Below are 18805 nucleotides of genomic sequence, written 5' to 3' on the forward strand. Positions count from 1 at the left end.
GAATATCCAAAAATTTTTAAAATTTATTGAATATTTATTTTTGAGAAATTTTAAAGTTTTTTGAATATTTATTTTCGAAAAACTCGATTTTAAAAAATAAAAAAAAATAAGAAAAAAAAGATAACAATGAAAAATAAAAAGTAAAAGGTGTGATGTATTTAGTTAAAATGAAAAATTCAATTTTAAATTTAAAATGTATTTAGAAATGAACGGAATATAATATTAATAGGATATAAATAAAATTCTCCTTTTATATTATGTAAAATATTAATAATTTTATATTTGTATTATACTTTATAAAAAATTAATTGTTATAATTTATATTAATATCAAAATATAAAATATATGATTTTAATTTTATTAAATTTATATTAAAATTTTAAATCATACCAAAAAAACTTTTTTTTCGTATCATTTCATTTCCGTTGCACAATTCCATCCGAGTCAGTATCAAAAAGCACAAACTAGCAAACTTACCCAATTAAAAAAAATAAAAAAAGAAACCCTACCTTGGATTCAGAAATACAAAATCCTTGCCAATATCGCAAAACATACAGCTATAAATATCCCCCTAAGCCCTTACCTACCCATATTCCCTACACTCGCATCGGGCTCTCCGCCATATTTGACTGCTTATAATCTCTTTGTTTTCCTCTTCAACAACATTCCCAAATGGCTTCCATTGCCGGTTCATCAATCTCCATGCAACCTCGCCACACCCTGGTATTTCTTCTCTTCAATCTTTTCCTTATTCAAATCTTTATAGTTGCATTTCAATTATTGCTTTTATTTTTCGTTTGTTGCTTTCTTTTTCACCGATCGGTTTGTTCTCTTAGTTGGTCTTGCTAAGATTTTACTTTTTTGTTTGTAGTTTTTAATCAAATGTTATTTTTTAGTGTTCGAAATGAGGCTTTTGTGTTAATTTTGTTAGTTCAAGGTCTTTCATGGCTGATTTGATCTGGGTAATCTGAGAGCAAAACGCAAAAGCCAGAAGGAGTATTGTTTATGTTTGCATCCCGATGAGCTGTTGTAGAGAGGAAAACTATAGATTTTATGGGTATTGTTGGTTTTTAGTTCTAGAAGGTCTGTTGTCCTAGTTTTTGCTAAGCATGATTTTTTATGGAATTGTATTGATATTTGATGTAGATTAGCAGATATGAATGAAATAATTTACGGGTAAAGATGGGACTTTTGGGACCAAGGGAATCACATATTGTCAAATGTCATTGTAGATAAATTATTGATGTTTAGACTACTTATGCAAATTAATGGCGTGTTTTTGGTTTTTCTTGTGAATTTTGTTTGTAAATGTAGTAAAATAGGCTATGATGGAAATGCAAAAGTAAAGTTTCTATTTTGCTTGTATAGAGTTTTGAGATATCCTAGAAGATAGTTGTTTCTCCTATTGCTATTCTGTTTATTTGAATCATTGATTGATTTCTGTGTTGTTGAACATCTTTTAACAGGCTACCACCAGGGTTTCTGGGTTGAAATTGGTTCCATTCATGAACCAGGGAAGAAGCAGCCTCTCATTTAGGTTGCATCCAATGCCTGCTCGCCTGCGGATTTCATGTGCTGTATGTTTCTCAATGATTGAAATGATATTAGTTTCTATACTATGAGTTATTACCAATTGCTTGGGGCAAAGACTGCACAATGAGATTACATATTTTTCATGTGTTCATTTGACCGCCAATAACAAGGAAATTAACTTTGAATAGTCAATTGAATAGAAATGTGGCAAAGATATTAATCCACCTGTGGACTCTCTCCTTTGACTATTTCTCTCTTATAGGATTGTTGGAAAATATGGTTTAACTGTTTGTTTTCTCAGTTTATGCTATTAGGTTGTCAACTCTAAGGGGCGTGGGGAATGGTCTGTAAATCAATTGCTTTTAGTACCTGTTTGTCTATTATCATGTTTGTTTTTATCCCTACCTTGCAGGCACTTTGCATGAGGTCCATTGTATCTGCATATACATTGATCTCTCTTCATTTTTTAAAAAAAATATTTCATGTGCATCATATGCAGGGTTTGTTGTAACTATGCTAAGTTATGATCTAGGCATTTATGTAGAAATGACAGTTATACTTTTGGTGAATAACATAACGTTGATGTCTGAGTTAAATGTCATTGGGCAGGCCAAACCAGAGACCGTGGATAAGGTATGTGAAATAGTAAGGAAACAACTAGCTATATCAAAAGACAATCCAGTCACTGGTGAATCAAAGTTTTCTGAACTTGGAGCTGATTCTCTTGATACGGTACTCTCTCAACTATGTATAACCATCTGAAGTTTGCCCTTTTTTTCTTTTTTTTTCTTTTCTTCCTTTTCTTCATATTTGGGTAAAAGTAGGGTGCAAGATCAAGGAGAGCATGTATTTGTTTAAGTCTGAAGAATTTTTGTCCACCTGTTTGTTTTAGATGCATAGGTCTATATATGTATTCGTTGGATTATCGGTCTTTCTCTAACCAATTTATCAGGATGGGCAGCAGTTTTATTTGCTGTCCATGTTAAGTCATTTCCAATCTTCTATCTTAGCTTTGCTGACAACTCTTTGGTTTTGTTCTGATTGATTCTAAAGCAGCATGTCCACTCTATAATGTGCCTTAAAGTCATGCTTCTTCCTTAGAAGGCCAAGTTTAGCAGAGGGAATATATGTAGGACACATCACAGGGCATTTCTGGCTTAAGGAGATGAGTATGGCAAACAAAAAAAATTTCCTGACCTTTTATATTTTGGCAACTATAATAAAATTGTCCAATTGGTTCTTCCCACAGTATGAAGTCCTCTCTCCCCTCCTTTTTGGTTTCCTTGGTGCATGGTGACCAATAGAATAAACATGGTTTTTGTTAGTTCATTCCCAACTCCATTTTATCCCATTCTTCGTTGTACGCTCTGTCATTGAGTTGTTTTGTACTTGAAGATTGTTGCTTGGTGTTCGTGTTGTAATTGGTAGAATGCTGTTTCAGGTTGAGATTGTGATGGGGATTGAGGAAGAATTTGGAATCACTGTGGAAGAGGAGAATGCCCAAACCATTGCAACTGTTCAGGATGCTGCAAATCTCGTTGAGAAGCTCTGCAGCGAGAAAGGTGCCTAGAAACAAGGATCTAAGTTGGAGGTTCATCTGCCCTTAATTGATGTCCCTTACTAGCCTGCAATCTCTTGAGCATTTGCCAATCATGTTGTGAACTCTAGTTTATTTATTTGATCAATCTTAGAAAACTTATAAATTATGGGGATTTTCAGTTAGGTTGTTCGTAAGTCAAGGGCATACTATTTTAACTGATCGTGCAATGTTTTTACATCTGTAGTGACTTATGGAGCTGAGGTGTCCTTGAAAAAGGTTAAGCTATTCCAAGAGCTCAACACCCAGCTAAGAGGACTTAAATATTAGATCAAGGGCAGAAATGACTTTGGGTTGAATCTTATTGAAATTAGATCAAGGGCTTTTATTTATTTATATTTTTTAGCTACAAGATTGTACAAACTGTTCTTATTTGCACTTCACATATAATATGAAAAATAGCATAGCATTACAAGACCAAACTCAAACTCAAACTCTCAACCATCTGAGCTCAAACCATGTAGCTACTTTATCATACATGATAAACAAAAAAGCAAGAACTAACTAATCAAGTGAGGTATCAAGAACCTTAAGGTACATTCTGGATCATTGACTTTGTTTCCAAAGCAGTAATCGTACATGCTACGTGCAGAAATTGATCAAACATCCCTTCAATCGGACATAGTTCCATTTGATTTCATTTACAGAGCCTACTGACAACAGAATCTTGTAATCCAAAAGTTGATACAGTGCTTACTCCCAGTCACCGTCAAAGAAACCGGCGTCTTTCATCTCCGAGTAGTACACATTCTCTAGATGCAAGTCTTCCTCCTGCACAGATTAAAGATATTTAATTATATTATAAGGCTTTGCTAAAGAACCAATTAACAAGATGAAACTTTTACTATGAATCCGAAATAAAGACTACAAGATTACGGAAGGGGAGGAGAAGATCATAATGGATGCAGATATATGATTACCTGGAAAAAATCTGCCAGAAAAGTTACATACAGAAGAGGAAGGTAAAAGGCATGGTAGCAAACAATTGTGGCGCTGTACAACCTGTCAATTATTTTTTGTGTTCTTTTTAAAGAAGCCCTTGGTAAAGAACACAATATACTAATATAAATAGCAAACAAAATTCTCCAACTAAAAGGAATAAAACTTGTATTACCAATACCCAAAACCAGCACCATTTCCAGTTAGTCCACAAGCAAATAGCGCAAGTGCGTTCAAGATGAACATGACAACAACATATTTGTAGAATGCAGGTCTTGCTGCAGAAGAAGAGAGAAGATTCCAGGTAACATAACTGTACAACTACTGTTAAATCACTAGCAAAAATGTAAGTAAGTTAGATGAACATACCAGGTAACCTTTCTCTCCACTTGGAACGGTACATAAACAGTATGGAGCCATAAATAACAGTCAGCACTAGCCTGTGAACAACCCACAAGCCCCATTTCACTTGATGTGGATGCTCGATGTTGTCAATGAACAAGGGGACACCAAATCCAAATAGGTAAACAGCCTAAACAAGGAAAATGTGCATTGAGATATTAAATATCATATGATACAATCCATTGATTCAAAAATGTCAAAAAGGATTCACAGTAGTAAAAAAGACAAATATGAATAATATTGTATGTCTTTAAATATTAGAAAATAAAAAGAAGCTAAACATGTATATACAATCATACTTCACATCTAGATTGCTGAAGAAGTTAAAGTATGTTACAACTAAAAGTAGGCCACATGGAATGCAGACTCTGCTATTAATATTAAAGTGCAGTAAGGAAGAAACTGTCATGTTCTTCCACCACCATCAGATGCATGTCTTGACAAAGTCAGCAACAGATAGTGCTACTTCCAAGAAGGGTGCAACATTTAAGAATAAAAGAAATACCTTCAGAAGTAAGTCCAAACCAACAATAAGCCCTGAAACAACAAATGTTCGTGTCAAAGCTTCCAACCCGCTGGCATAATTTCCTTGAAGCAAAAAGGCCACCAAGCTAACTTCCAGGAACAACATCCCAGAAGTAGTAAATAATGATAGGATATTCCATGCCATTTCCTTTCCAGGAGTGCATTCCCAAGCCTGCATCAATCAAGAGAAAGTTTAAAGCTAGCCATCCAGCTAGGAAGCAGAAAAAATTATCTTACTCACAACTAGAATAAGGATCTTCAAACGCATGTAATATTTCATTAATCCAAGTGGATATAAGTTGTTTCAAATCATATAATTCAGTACCCAACTTGTTCAAACCATCAAATGATATGCTGCCCAGCTGCTTAACACAATAAGCCAGATTAAGAATAACATGCTTTCTATTAAGGTACTCCCAAGACAATCTAATCATCAACATACAAGGCACATGTAAAAATTAAAACCAAAAAAATCTTACTCATGCTTATAAAACAGAAATATACAGAATTAAAAAGGCAAAATCAGGATATCATATACCATTCATGGCTTCATGCTAATAATAGAGTTAGCTGCAAACTCATGCCATATAGAGAGCTTAGTGCTTAGAGCCTTAGACCCATGTAACGGACATGTAAGCTCAAGAAACAAGGCTTTTATCATACACATTTTCAATCCAATTATCCTTATTCATTCAATTATTAGCTTCTCAAAGTTGTTCATACATATAAAAAAAACCCCACCTAAAAACTGAATCTGGGCAACTGTCCAATAATCCTATTCCTAATATCCCATAAGATGAAAAGATCACTGAACAACTTTCAGCTTTTTCTAGTGAACCAAAGACACACAAGTTACGTTCTACCAATTTAGGAACCATTCAGTTGTTGCATTTGCCACAGAAGCAAAAAAGAAAAAGCATTTGGATATAAACTAAATAGTAAACACTATCTGTGAAGAATTAAAAATTAAAAAACAATTACACTCATTTAGATACAAAATAATTGATTTTACACTAAAGTAGACCAAATTATGCTACAATTAGTGTCATATTTTGGTAATTCGTTCATTTTTACTATGCTGTTTACCATTCCATTTTCCTTTATAGCAACTTCCATTGCTATTTGCTTTATAGTAATAAAAGCAACCACCAGAAGATTAAAGCCTTAGCAAATGCCCATCATTAAATTCAGAGAAACAACCAAAAGCAATTCAATTTCATCTAAAAAAGAGCAAGTTTAAACCATCAATAAGCAAATTCAAGAGAAACCCAAATCTTTAAAGTCAATTTAGAGAACAAAAAAAAAAAGCCACAAACCTGAAGAAAACACCAAGCAAGATTGAGCAAGCTAACGAGCCAAACGCAACCATAATAAGAAATCATGATATAAGACCTTCCATGAGAGAGCTTTTGGAAGCTTTTTTTGGCTTGAAAACCCAAGAAAAGAACAAAAATAAGAGAGGAAATAATGAGAGCTAAGTTATGCCAAAGCCCATGGCATTCAAAGAGCCACCCATGCAACCCATTAACAGATGAAGAAGAAGAAGAAGAAAAATTATTAGGGTTTTGAGGGAATTGAGAATCTGTAATACTTTCAAGAGATTGCATTCCTTTTTAGTTGGTTAATTGCATAAAAAGTGGGGATGAAAGAAGTTTAAAAATTAAAAATGGGAAATTGAGATTTTCGGGATTTAGGTTTTGTAATTTTGAAAGGATTGGTTTTTGTTGATCGAATCAGGCTGCTGACGAGCTGATAGAAGAAATTAATTTGAAAAAAAAAATGAAAAATGAATAAGCAAATTTTCATGGGCCAAGTTTGGATTTTAACCTTTTAGGCTAGTTAAACTAAGGATCCAAGAAACTTATTTTTGGACTACATTGGGTTTTTGTTCCACCAAGAATTCTGGAAAACTATTCAAACGGCTGAAACCCCACAGAATAGTGTGTCAAAAGGTGGAGCGGTAATTCATGCATTTTTGTTTAATTATTTCATATCATGTTAAATACAAAAATTAAAATGTCACGATTCGCGTTGATATCTTAAGCATGAAACATATATATATATTTTATTTTTACCAAATACATATATAATTTTTATTAAAATTTTAAATCGTATTATATTCATATATTTTTTTGTATTGTATCGCCAATGTAATGCATTTCCCCCTCCCTTCAACTTTAAATTTCATTTATTGGTGTGGGTCTCAATTTTATTGTGTTTCCATTTCATGAGTCGTTGTCTTTCAATTGCATTTTCTCATGCAACTCTTTCTATCATCTAGCCTTCCTCCTGCATAATTTCTCTAAAGAATTCCTGCCTTTGGGTTTCACACTCTTGCATGATTTCTTCTCAGAAACAATTGCTTGTTTTTCTCCAATGTGTTAACTACTTATTGCTAGAAGCAAGAAGAAATTTAGAAGCTATGCAATACAATATAAGACGCATTCTTTTGCTAATCAATTGAAACATCAATACAAGTTGTAAATGTAAGAGGCATAGAGCAAGTGAATTAGAGAACCAAATTTCATTTAACTTGTTTCTCAATTCTGTGTTGAACAAGAACAATTAATTGAAAACTATAAAATCAAAATGAATTGACTATATTGCACATTCCTGGATTCCTAACACACCACAGTGGTTGAATTGGTTCAGCCTTGATCCCTCTACTTACCATTCTATACCTCCACTCATTCAACCTATCAGTTGCCTCAGCATACCTCTTTTTCCCACTCTCATCACGGTTTCCTGACCACAATGCCTCAGCCATTGCTGAAGTTCTTGGCCAAATCCTTGAATCCAAAACTGTAGGATCAGCTTGTTCTGACCACAATGCCACCTCTCCACCTAGCACCAATTTGGCTTCATCTTCACTCAAACCATAAATTATGTCATAGTTATAAATTGTTTGCCAAGTTTTAAATGGTCCACACCATGACCCTCCATTTCCAGAGTTACCTCCTGCTGTTTGCTGATCATATTGGCTATCATTCCCTAAAAAATCTCCATGGCCACAATCCAAATAATAGAACTCTGAAGACGACACAATTGCCCGGTATCCAGCTTCAGTGATCTTTTTGGTATTGTTTGTGCCATTGATCCATGTTTGTAAAATGGTATGCTCCCTTGGAAGAAATGAGGGGTCTACTTTAACCTCGTCATCTAATAAAACATCCTCCCAATAGACAACGGTACGATTAAGGGATATAATGTAAGGCAAAGTAGAGTTTATAAAGGTTTCCAGGACCTGGCTGAGGGTTCCACCATTGGAAAGGAAAGACAGAATCGTGGGATCAGCTTTCCAACATCCAGGAACTATCTCATCAGCTCCTCCATGGTAAAATGTCTCAGGGAATAGAGTGGCTGCATCACGAATTACATTCTTGATAACTTGGTAGGTTTTGGGGTTTAAGGGGTTTAAATAGCCAGTTCCTGGTTCAGATGCGAGCCTGTCAGCCCATTGACTTCCAGCTGGCCACCAGAACATGTTAGCACAGGCAACAATTTCCGGGTAGGCTTCTGCCCATGATCCTGTATGGCCTGCAATTGCAAAGTAAAAATTTTGTGATCAGCTCATTTTATGTAACGTGCAGTGTGCACTTGGCTTAGGAAAAAACAAATTGCTCTGTTTCTTAGCATTGTACTTAGTCAATGTTAAAATACAACAAAAATTTAGATAAATAGCATTGAAGTTACTTAGTTAAAGATGCAAGTTTCGGGCACTTGATATTTAAAAGCATGAAAAAGTTTTTAATACTATTTACTAAGTACTATTTTTGCTTGCATGATATTGACATGAAACCATGGTTTCATAAATAAATACTTTCTCCATGTTGGTCTCACAGACTTATCTCTAAAGATGCAATACCTGATCTAGTCAATGTTGGACCATGACCGTGTTCATGTTTTTATAATCAGGAATCATGACATATGCAATTGATTGGGACCGATAGAATGAGATTAGGCGAATGGACTGAATTTGTAAGATTCAAAGCTACATAGTGAATGACTGATACATTTCCTTTCATTATTACTAGGAGCTGGTTTTACGGCTTGACCACTTCAAAGTTGGAGCATATTTAGGATCTAGGAAAGTGGTTTATCTTTTGGGGGTTGGGGTGGGGATGGGGAATTGAACCTGCTCTTTGAACAGGAGATAATGCACTAATCATTGAGCTAACAAAAGTGCTCTTTCAAGCTTGTGTGAATAGGCAAAATGCGTAGCTCCAATCATCAAGGAAATTTCATGACAGATAAGATCTGAGATTTTATGTTGAGATACGGAAAGAGGTTCAAGATTCCGTAGTTAATATAGGGAAAAAAAAAACCTCAATACAGGTTAAAAGGAATACTAAAACTCAAATATTTGTGACTCGTAGTTTCCTATTAAACGATCCTGATGTTTCATGTTTGGTAAGGAAATTCAAGAATTGTTGCAACCAATTTAGTAAACTGACAAGGCAGAATTTTCGCCTTCTTTAGTCATTTTAATCACAATCATCTATAAGATGAGACTCATTCCATATGAACATGATTGTATTCACAACTACTACATGATTAAGTATTGTAGAGGAAAAAATTACTGTTATAACAAACTGACCTGGTGAATCGATTTCAGGTAGGACCCTCACTCCATATATATATATATATATATATATATATATAAATGGTCCTGATATTTCATGTTTGCTGGGGAAATTCAAGAATTTTTGCAACCAATTTAGTTAACAGACAAGGCAAAATTTTCGCCTTCTTTATTCATTTTGATCACAGTCATCTATAAGATGAGACTTATTGCACATGAACATGAGTGTATTCACAAAGTCATACTTTGCTAGAGGAAAAAATTACTGTTATAACAAACTGACCTGGTGAATCGATTTCTGGCAGGACCCTGACCCCATGTTCCAAGCCAAACTGAACAATCCTAGCCACATCTGAGGGAAAGTATATCATGTCAGGTCCATAAGATCCCTTGGCTGCAAGCTCAGGCTCCGAGGGCACCATTAAAGGAAAAGAATGTGAATCCGTAATATGCCAATGGAACACATTAAGCTTGTTAGCACTCATTGCTTCTATGGTCCTCAATATGTCTTCCACCCCATAATAATTCCTTGATGTATCCAACAATACTCCCCTGTGAGCAAACAAGGGAGCATCCCAGACATACAAACCCACCGGGACGGCTGAGGGATCACCCCACACCAGCTGGGAAAACGTCTCTAGACCCATCATTGCTCCCCATACAGTGGTGGCTGTCAAATAGGCGGTGACACCTACTTCAGAAATGGAGAGAGAGTAGGATTCATTGACCCCATGTTGGAGAGGGGCGGTGAGATCACTTATATTCACGATAAGAGTTTGTAGAGTGGATGAGTTGGAGATGTTGACCGAAGGGGAGACAAGGGGATGGTGGTGCTCCGTCTTGATAAGGCGGAGGTAGCGGTTGATGGCGGGGGTTAGGTATTGGTGGTCAGCGGAATTGATGGTGAAGCTTGGTGAGAGGAATGTGGCAACAGGTTTTGGCCATAAAATTAGCCTTGGTTTAGGCCAAACGTTGATTGCAGATTGCAGGGACACGATTGGAGATGGGAAAACTAATGACAGACAGACTATGATGGCAAATTTTGAGATGGAAGGCAAAAAAACTTGGATCATTTTACCTTTTCCTTCAGAACATCTCATTTCAATTGCTTTGTTCTTCATGGTTTGTGGCTAAGACTATGAACCATTGGGCAAATGAGAAAGAAATGCTTTGATAAAATGCACTGGCTGGTGGCCCAAGTTACTCTTCTTTTATAGTACTATTGCCTGTTCTTTCCATTTGGAATTTTGTATTTGACTTGTCTATGGCAACGACTTTAATTTCCCCATTGTCTTTGTCACTATGAAAAGAAAATGTACATTAAAAGTTTTACATTAGAAAAACACAGGACAAGATGCAATCGAGACATTTTTATAAGCCAACTGTAGTAATTGTCAAGTAACCCCATCGTCCAAGGTAATTTTAAGCCAACCTACCAGCTTTGAAATCAACGACAACCAGGAGTAATACTTCAATTTTGTCATGTTCCAGGGTAAAGTGCCAAAGGAAGAACATGATTTTTGTCTAATTTTCATCTGCATGTAGCACTTGCTTGACATAATATGATTATTGTTTTGATTTTCTGTCACTTTTGTTTCCCCTTTTTAACAGATTTTTTAACTCTTTTGGCACAAAACAACAATCCAATATATTATTACTAATTTTTCTTGCTTTAAATCTCTTATATTCAGTTACATTTTTAGCTTTCAAAGTAGTAATGATTTACCTTCACATCTAATATGGAGTAGGTTTCCATGGCTAAAGTCACCATTACAAACATGCCGGCTTTGCCAATTGTCTATGATTATTGGAATCTCATTGCCGGCTTTGCCAATTGTCTATGATTATTGGAATCTCATTGCCGGCTTTGCCATTTTCTTATGTAAACTCAAATAGTTTTGTTCCTAATTACACCCTGGAATACTAGTAGTCAACTCTTGGACTCTCAAAGCAATAAAACAAAACTCTATCCTACCTACCAAAGAATCTATATGTTTTCCTGTAATTAAACATAGAAAGCTTCACATCTTCAATTTCCTGCAAGGTCTTCTTGATTCTCCAAGGGATATCAGCTTCATCTTGGGAACAGATACTGCAATTCCCATTAGTATTCATTTGTAGGTTTTCCAATTATGTACAAATGGAAATTGTTAAAATCGATCACTGAAATTAGAAATTTAGTATTCGAAATGATATTTATGGTGTAATAATCTTTCTTCCTGATGGAGAAATAATAAGAGTGATATTGAGTATTCACCAAAAGCAAGAAAATAGTAAGGACAGACAAGAATTAACTGTCTTTCTAATATTACAGAACAAACGTATAAATTCATACACTGCCAAAGTTGGAAGCTGAATCAAGGAGAATCTTGGTGCATTAGTGTTCTCCTATGTTTCTTGTCTTGTCTGGCTGTAATACCAGATTTGAGATTCCTGCTTAGTTATGAACGAATGAAGTTGCTAAACTGCAAACTACCTAGGATAACAAATGGAGGCCAAAAACAAGGGGGCTCTCTTACTCAGTCGGCAACTTTCTATTTCAATGAGTTGAGAAATAAATATTGTGACCAAGCATTTGGCAGAATTTTGTTGGTTCTTAACCCTGAAAATATAATTAAATCTTAACATTAGCCCCAAATGTTGACAAATGAGAAGCTGTATTTTTTTTTTTAAATCGAAAATAGATTAGTTGTTTAGTTTATTAAGATAAGATGTGTCGTATTAAACAGTACAAAAAATAATGAGATGATCTCAATAAAAAATCACCGACTGAACTCAAATTTAAAATCACTTATGTCGAAAAGAATGATCATACTAATTGAGCCAACCTATTTTTAGTATAAGCTGTATTTTTAAACCGTAGAATATTACCTGTTTTAAGTTTTTTTGGTTTATGCAGGCTAAGAAATAATCTCATTTGGTGCCTCTCCTGCCTAAAGCATGAGACATGAAATATGAGGCAATTCCTTTTAAGCTAAAAGTCTCCACATGAGTCCAGCTACATTAGTTGACTAAACGGCTACTGGCCATTTCATTTCAAAAGGAAAATAAAGAAACGGAAGGCCATCCATCCATTCAACAAATGAGAAAGAAAGAGCAGAAGCTTTAAGCTTCTCACATATTAGGCACCGAAAAGAAAAGAAGAAAAAATGGCCAAGTGATGTAGCGGATGATGCAATAGCAGAGGGAATGAAGCCTACATAAAGGCTGAAGCTGCTAATTTTTATCCATCGATTAATCCTTAGCAATCCATCAAGTGAGTTTGACTGTTTCAGGAAGAGCAAGAGGTGTTTATTTCTATTTCTTTGAGTGACTATAATTATTCTTTTCTTATAATAGAGAGTTTCTATATTTTCCATATTTAATTTTTAATAAAATCTTTACATACACTTGCTTGTAGACGTAGCCTAACAGGATATAGTCTTCAGCCTTTTGATTTAGTGACAAAAAAAAAAAACGTTCAACACACGCAGTCGCCTCCTCTTATTGGGCTTTGATTTCTCACCATGAATAAAAAAGTTGATGAAATTGGGCCATTTCCTACTCTGGGGTCAGTGTCCTGATCTGTTAAAATAGCTGGGGCAGCCCTTTAAAATGTTAGGAAAGTTGAAAAGTCACCTAATTTTGACAACTCAACGTTGCCACACAGCGGATAATTTCATTTCCATGATAATGAAATTTTTTTACTAATTTTTGTTTATTGGAAAAAATGGCTCTTGTGACAAAAATTAATAAAAATTTATCAAGAATTTATTTGTGCGCTTAAATGTTAATAGTTAATTAAAATTAACATAAACAAATTTATATTTGAGTAAATAGTTAATATTTAAAAATTAAAATTTGAGTAAATAGTATATGATAAAAAATTTCTCATTGAGCATCATAATTAAATTTAAAATGAACTTTCTTTAATAAAGAATAATTAATAAAAAAATATTTTATTAGTATTACAAATGAACATAATGGTGCATTAGATAGCTTAAAAGAATTAAAATGACTTTTACCTAAACATTTAGACCTCCAAAATGGCTTTATACAATTTTTTTTTTTTATGAATCATAAGAATTCTTTTGTAATATATATATTTTTTGTATTTTTAAAAATTTATTATAATTATATATTCTTTCATTTTAAAAAACAAAAAAACTGAGTCTTAATTCTTTTATATTCCAAAAGTTTTTTTTTTCATAATTTCTTATTTTTTTGGTATAAAAAATTATGAAACATTTAATTTTAAAAAAATTAGTTTTTTAATAGGAAAAAAGTTTAAATTTTAATATAATAATAATATAATGTCATATTTATTTTCTTAAATTTCAAAAATAAAATTTAAAAAACGCAAGGAAAATAAATTTCCAAAATATATGTTGCACTTTATTTGTCAAAATGAAAAAAAAAAAAAAAGAACTTTATGTGATTATAATTAGGAAAAAATTTGAAAAAAATGAAATTATTGAAAGAAATTTTAGATTTTTTTTAAATAGAGATATTTGAAAACATTTGTTAAGAATTTTTTTTTGAGTTTTTCCCCAAAACTCAAAACCATTTAATATTTGAAAAAAAAAATTAAAAAAAACCACTGAAAATTATAACAGTCTCAATTTTGTAATAGAACGATCATTTAAAAAATAAAAAAGGACCATTAAAATAATAATAATAATAAAAGAAGCCCATGGTAAAATCAGAAACTGTCCCAAATCTTATTGGTTGGATTAGATTTTACAATTTTGTAAAAGATTTTTCTTTCTTTTTTCAGATAGCACAATTACCATTATACCTTCAAACGGGTGGGTGGCGATAAACACTAGAAACCTGCCTCCCTTTTTCCATAAATTTGATTAAATTCCTAGACAACGCTTATTTTTATCACCTTTTTTTGTTGTTTTCTTTCATATACTGTGAAGGGGTACTCTGAGGTTAGCTTCTTTTGACTTCTTAATTTCCATTCAATTTTTAGGGTTTCTAAGTTCTGATCTGATTCATTTATGTATCTTAAGCTTGATTTGCTGTTCTCCAGTTTTTATTCAAGATCTGCTCTAGCTTTATTTTGTACCTAGATTTTGCTTGCATGTAGGATTTTTTCGATTATAACATCAGCTTGGTTTTGATGGCTGTGAAATGTGAATCCTAGTTTTTGGATGTGATTGAAGAAAGTTAAACAATAAAATGGTTTTTTTTGTTTTAAATACATATTAAAGATGATTCTTTGCTGAAGAAAGTAGTTGAATTTTCAATTTTTAAACCATAGATTTTCTTTTCATTTTTTTTTATTATCTATCCTTAGTTGAGAGAATTTTTTTTCTTTTGCTGTTATATGATTTAAAAATAATGCATGAAAATAATCCATTTTTATAGTTTAGAGAAATTATCTTCTTTGGTGAAGATTTGCTATTTGGTAACCCTGTTGGTTTAGGGTTTAGGGTTAGATGTATAATATATGATTGATGAACTTTAATGGATTTATATTTGATGCTCTATTGGTGTATAATTAGTAATTTTTCAACTTTTCAAAACTAGCATTTATTTACTTGGTTTTGGAAAAAATTGATGATGTAGTGAAACAGAAACTAACTTTCGAGTGTATATAAACTATCAGAATTATATTTTTTGACCCTTGTCTACCATTGTCATTTATGTTGCTATCAAAGGTATTTTCATTTATGTAAAATTGTTTGCTGGGATATCTAATATTGTGTAGTATAGATCACATTGAAAAATGGTGAAGGCCGTTGCCGTCCTTAGTAGCAGTGAAGGTGTTAGTGGAACTATTTTCTTTGCTCAAGAGGGAGATGGTAAATCACAACCCTGATAAGACTTCTTGGTTCTTTATTTCTGTCTTTTTTTTCAAAGTTATTTAATCTTTTCTGCCATTTTTAGGTCCAACTACCGTGACTGGGAACATTTCTGGTCTTAAGCCTGGGCTCCATGGCTTCCACGTTCATGCCCTTGGGGACACAACAAATGGTTGCATGTCAACTGGTAAAAATTCTGAAAGATTTGAGTTTTTGCTTTTTTGTTTGAAGTTGGAAGGCAAGAGAAAAAAACAGTATCTGATGTTAATTTTTTGGGGATTTTTACTTTGTGATTAATCTGTTTGCAGGACCCCACTTTAATCCTGCTGGAAAAGAGCATGGTGCCCCCGACGACGAGAATCGCCATGCTGGTGATCTAGGAAATGTCACTGTTGGTGATGATGGTATGAATGTTTTCTTTCCGTCAATGACCATAAGCTTTCTAGTTCATTTTATATTTGGCTTTCTTTTCTTTGTTTCGATTCAAGTTTTTTAAGTTTATATTTCATGTATTAACACTGTTAATTTATTTGTATGGTCTAGGCTGTGCGACTTTCTCTATTATTGACAAACAGGTTTTTGTTCAACTCCTTATTCTTTTGTGCTTACATTTGATTTCTTTCACTTAAGGCTTGTTGTCTAACCTGTGATCAACTTAAGTTCATTTCTGAAAGTTATTGTTCCATACCTTGGCAGATTCCTCTCGCTGGGCCACACTCCATTATTGGAAGAGCTGTTGTTGTGCATGGGATCCTGACGACCTTGGCAAGGGTAATAATTCAAAATTTTGAGTCTGTTTAAGTTGTTTACTTCTTTTATATTTAGTCTTGCTCATGCTAGGAACACTAGTTAACTAGTGGTTCGACTTCCTGAATCATTCCCCTGCCCCCGGTTGCAAGAGAAAATCAAATTTGAAATACTATGCTTATGGCTCATGCTTTTGTCTATGGAGATTAGGCCAGCAGGGGATGTAAGCAAGTTATCGGATGCCTTTAGTTTAAGCAGGGGATTTAAGCAAGTTATTGGATGCCTGTAGTTTAATCTTACTTAAAAATCTTCCAGGAACTTTGAAATTGAATTGGGTATTAGGGGCATTATCAAGTTTGTTCTCTCTTCTTATTGATGGTTAATTATATTGGCAGGGGGTCATGAGCTTAGCAAAACCACAGGAAATGCCGGTGGCAGAGTAGCTTGTGGTAAGTTAGCCATCTTTGATCACATTTAAATATTAGAAAATAAAAAGAAGCTAAACATGTATATACAATCATACTTCACATCTAGATTGCTGAAGAAGTTAAAGTATGTTACAACTAAAAGTAGGCCACGTGGAATGCAGACTCTGCTATTAATATTAAAGTGCAGTAAGGAAGAAACTGTCATGTTCTTCCACCACCATCTGATGCATGTCTTGACAAAGTCAGCAACAGATAGTGCTACTTCCAAGAAGGGTGCAACATTTAAGAATAAAAGAAATACCTTCAGAAGTAAGTCCAAACCAGCAATAAGCCCTGAAACAACAAATGTTCGTGTCAAAGCTTCCAACCCGCTGGCATAATTTCCTTGAAGCAAAAAGGCCACCAAGCTAACTTCCAGGAACAACATCCCAGAAGTAGTAAATAATGATAGGATATTCCATGCCATTTCCTTTCCAGGAGTGCATTCCCAAGCCTGCATCAATCAAGAGAAAGTTTAAAGCTAGCCATCCAGCTAGGAAGCAGAAAAAATTATCTTACTCACAACTAGAATAAGGATCTTCAAACGCATGTAATATTTCATTAATCCAAGTGGATATAAGTTGTTTCAAATCATATAATTCAGTACCCAACTTGTTCAAACCATCAAATGATATGCTGCCCAGCTGCTTAACACAATAAGCCAGATTAAGAATAACATGCTTTCCATTAAGGTCCCAAGACAATCTAATCATCAACATACAAGGTACATGTAAAAATTAAAACCAAAAAAATCTTACTCATGCTTATAAAGCAGAAATATACAGAATTAAAAAGGCAAATCATTATATCATATACCATTCATGGCTTCATGCTAATAATAGAGTTAGCTGCAAACTCATGCCATATAGAGAGCTTAGTGCTTAGAGCCTTAGACCCATGTATCGGACATGTAAGCTCAAGAAACAATGCTTTTATCATACACATTTTCAATCCAATTATCCTTATTCATTCAATTATTAGCTTCTCAAAGTTGTTCATACATATAAAAAAAACCCCACCTAAAAACTGAATCTGGGCAACTGTCCAATAATCCTATTCCTAATATCCCATAAGATGAAAAGATCACTGAACAACTTTCAGCTTTTTCTAGTGAACCAAAGACACACAAGTTACGTTCTACCAATTTAGGAACCATTCAGTTGTTGCATTTGCCACAGAAGCAAAAAAGAAAAAGCATATTGGATATAAACTAAATAGTAAACACTATCTGTGAAGAATTAAAAATTTAAAAAAAAATTACACTCATTTAGATACAAAATAATTGATTTTACACTAAAGTAGACCAAATTATGCTACAATTAGTGTCATATTTTGGTAATTCGTTCATTTTTAACCAATTGACTATGCTGTTTACCATTCCATTTTCCTTTATAGCAACTTCCATTGCTATTTGCTTTATAGTAATAAAAGCAACCACCAGAAGATTAAAGCCTTAGCAAATGCCCATCATTAAATTCAGAGAAACAACCAAAAGCAATTCAATTTCATCTAAAAAAGAGCAAGTTTAAACCATCAATAAGCAAATTCAAGAGAAACCCAAATCTTTAAAGTCAACTTAGAGAACAAAAAAAAAAGCCACAAACCTGAAGAAAACACCAAGCAAGATTGAGCAAGCTAACGAGCCAAACGCAACCATAATAAGAAATCATGATATAAGACCTTCCATGAGAGAGCTTTTGGAAGCTTTTTTTGGCTTGAAAACCCAAGAAAAGAACGAAAATAAGAGAGGAAATAATGAGAGCTAAGTTATGCCAAAGCCCATGGCATTCAAAGAGCCACCCATGCAACCCATTAACAGATGAAGAAGAAGAAGAAGAAAAATTATTAGGGTTTTGAGGGAATTGGGAATCTGTGATACTTTCAAGAGATTGCATTCCTTTTTAGTTGGTTAATTGCATAAAAAGTGGGGATGAAAGAAGTTTAAAAATTAAAAATGGGAAATTGAGATTTTCGGGATTTAGGTTTTGTAATTTTGAAAGGATTGGTTTTTGTTGATCGAATTAGGCTGCTGACGAGCTGATAGAAGAAATTAATTTGAAAAAAGAAAAGAAAAATGAATAAGCAAATTGTCATGGGCCAAGTTTGGATTTTAGCCCTTTAGGCTAGTTAAACTAAGGATCCAAGAACCTTATTTTTGGACTACACTGGGTTTTTGTCCCACCAAGAATTCTGGAAAACTATTCAAACGGCTGAAACCCCA

At 33.8% G+C, this 18805-nt stretch overlaps 4 protein-coding genes and 1 pseudogene across 6 annotated transcripts; 2 read left to right on the forward strand and 3 right to left on the reverse strand.

The window, feature by feature from the left end:
• Positions 1 to 446: 446 nt before the first annotated feature.
• On the forward strand, positions 447 to 3466 carry LOC111296101 (acyl carrier protein 1, chloroplastic-like). Its single transcript, XM_022890154.2, has 4 exons — positions 447 to 723; positions 1467 to 1577; positions 2143 to 2265; positions 2975 to 3466. The coding sequence occupies exons 1-4, from the start codon at positions 673 to 675 to the stop codon at positions 3101 to 3103; spliced, it is 414 nt and encodes a 137-aa protein (XP_022745889.1). The 5' UTR covers positions 447 to 672; the 3' UTR covers positions 3104 to 3466.
• An 18-nt stretch (positions 3467 to 3484) lies between these two features.
• LOC111296100 (protein CANDIDATE G PROTEIN-COUPLED RECEPTOR 2-like) lies at positions 3485 to 6792 on the reverse strand. Its single transcript, XM_022890153.2, has 6 exons — positions 6313 to 6792; positions 4977 to 5168; positions 4439 to 4601; positions 4245 to 4347; positions 4051 to 4132; positions 3485 to 3901 (listed from the first exon to the last, which is right to left on the reverse strand). Exons 1-6 carry the CDS (start codon positions 6601 to 6603, stop codon positions 3824 to 3826), a joined length of 909 nt encoding a protein of 302 aa, XP_022745888.2. The 5' UTR covers positions 6604 to 6792; the 3' UTR covers positions 3485 to 3823.
• Positions 6793 to 7427: 635 nt separating this feature from the next.
• LOC111296753 (beta-hexosaminidase 2-like) lies at positions 7428 to 10867 on the reverse strand. The gene is made up of 2 exons (XM_089768983.1): positions 9862 to 10867; positions 7428 to 8533 (listed from the first exon to the last, which is right to left on the reverse strand). The coding sequence occupies exons 1-2, from the start codon at positions 10697 to 10699 to the stop codon at positions 7581 to 7583; spliced, it is 1791 nt and encodes a 596-aa protein (XP_089625109.1). The 5' UTR covers positions 10700 to 10867; the 3' UTR covers positions 7428 to 7580.
• A 1292-nt stretch (positions 10868 to 12159) lies between these two features.
• On the reverse strand, positions 12160 to 18666 carry LOC111296983 (protein CANDIDATE G PROTEIN-COUPLED RECEPTOR 8-like). Of its 2 annotated transcripts, XM_089768984.1 has the most exons (3): positions 18189 to 18647; positions 16847 to 17038; positions 12160 to 12180 (listed from the first exon to the last, which is right to left on the reverse strand). In XM_089768984.1, exons 1-3 carry the CDS (start codon positions 18477 to 18479, stop codon positions 12175 to 12177), a joined length of 489 nt encoding a protein of 162 aa, XP_089625110.1. In that variant the 5' UTR covers positions 18480 to 18647; the 3' UTR covers positions 12160 to 12174. The 2 variants fall into 2 exon arrangements, with proteins under 2 accessions (XP_089625110.1, XP_022747233.1); XM_022891498.2 differs by lacking the exon at positions 12160 to 12180 and having other exon boundaries at positions 16563 to 17038; positions 18189 to 18666.
• Positions 14345 to 17041, forward strand: LOC111296984 (superoxide dismutase [Cu-Zn]-like; annotated as a pseudogene). The gene is made up of 8 exons (XR_016346813.1): positions 14345 to 14494; positions 15282 to 15370; positions 15456 to 15557; positions 15679 to 15774; positions 15914 to 15945; positions 16067 to 16141; positions 16513 to 16566; positions 16707 to 17041. The product of XR_016346813.1 is annotated as a superoxide dismutase [Cu-Zn]-like (transcript).
• Positions 18667 to 18805: the final 139 nt, after the last annotated feature.

Source organism: Durio zibethinus, chromosome 12, assembly GCF_047325235.1.
Source record: "Durio zibethinus cultivar Kanyao isolate XHJ-2024 chromosome 12, ASM4732523v1, whole genome shotgun sequence".
In the NCBI taxonomy this organism is placed as follows: domain Eukaryota; kingdom Viridiplantae; phylum Streptophyta; class Magnoliopsida; order Malvales; family Malvaceae; genus Durio; species Durio zibethinus.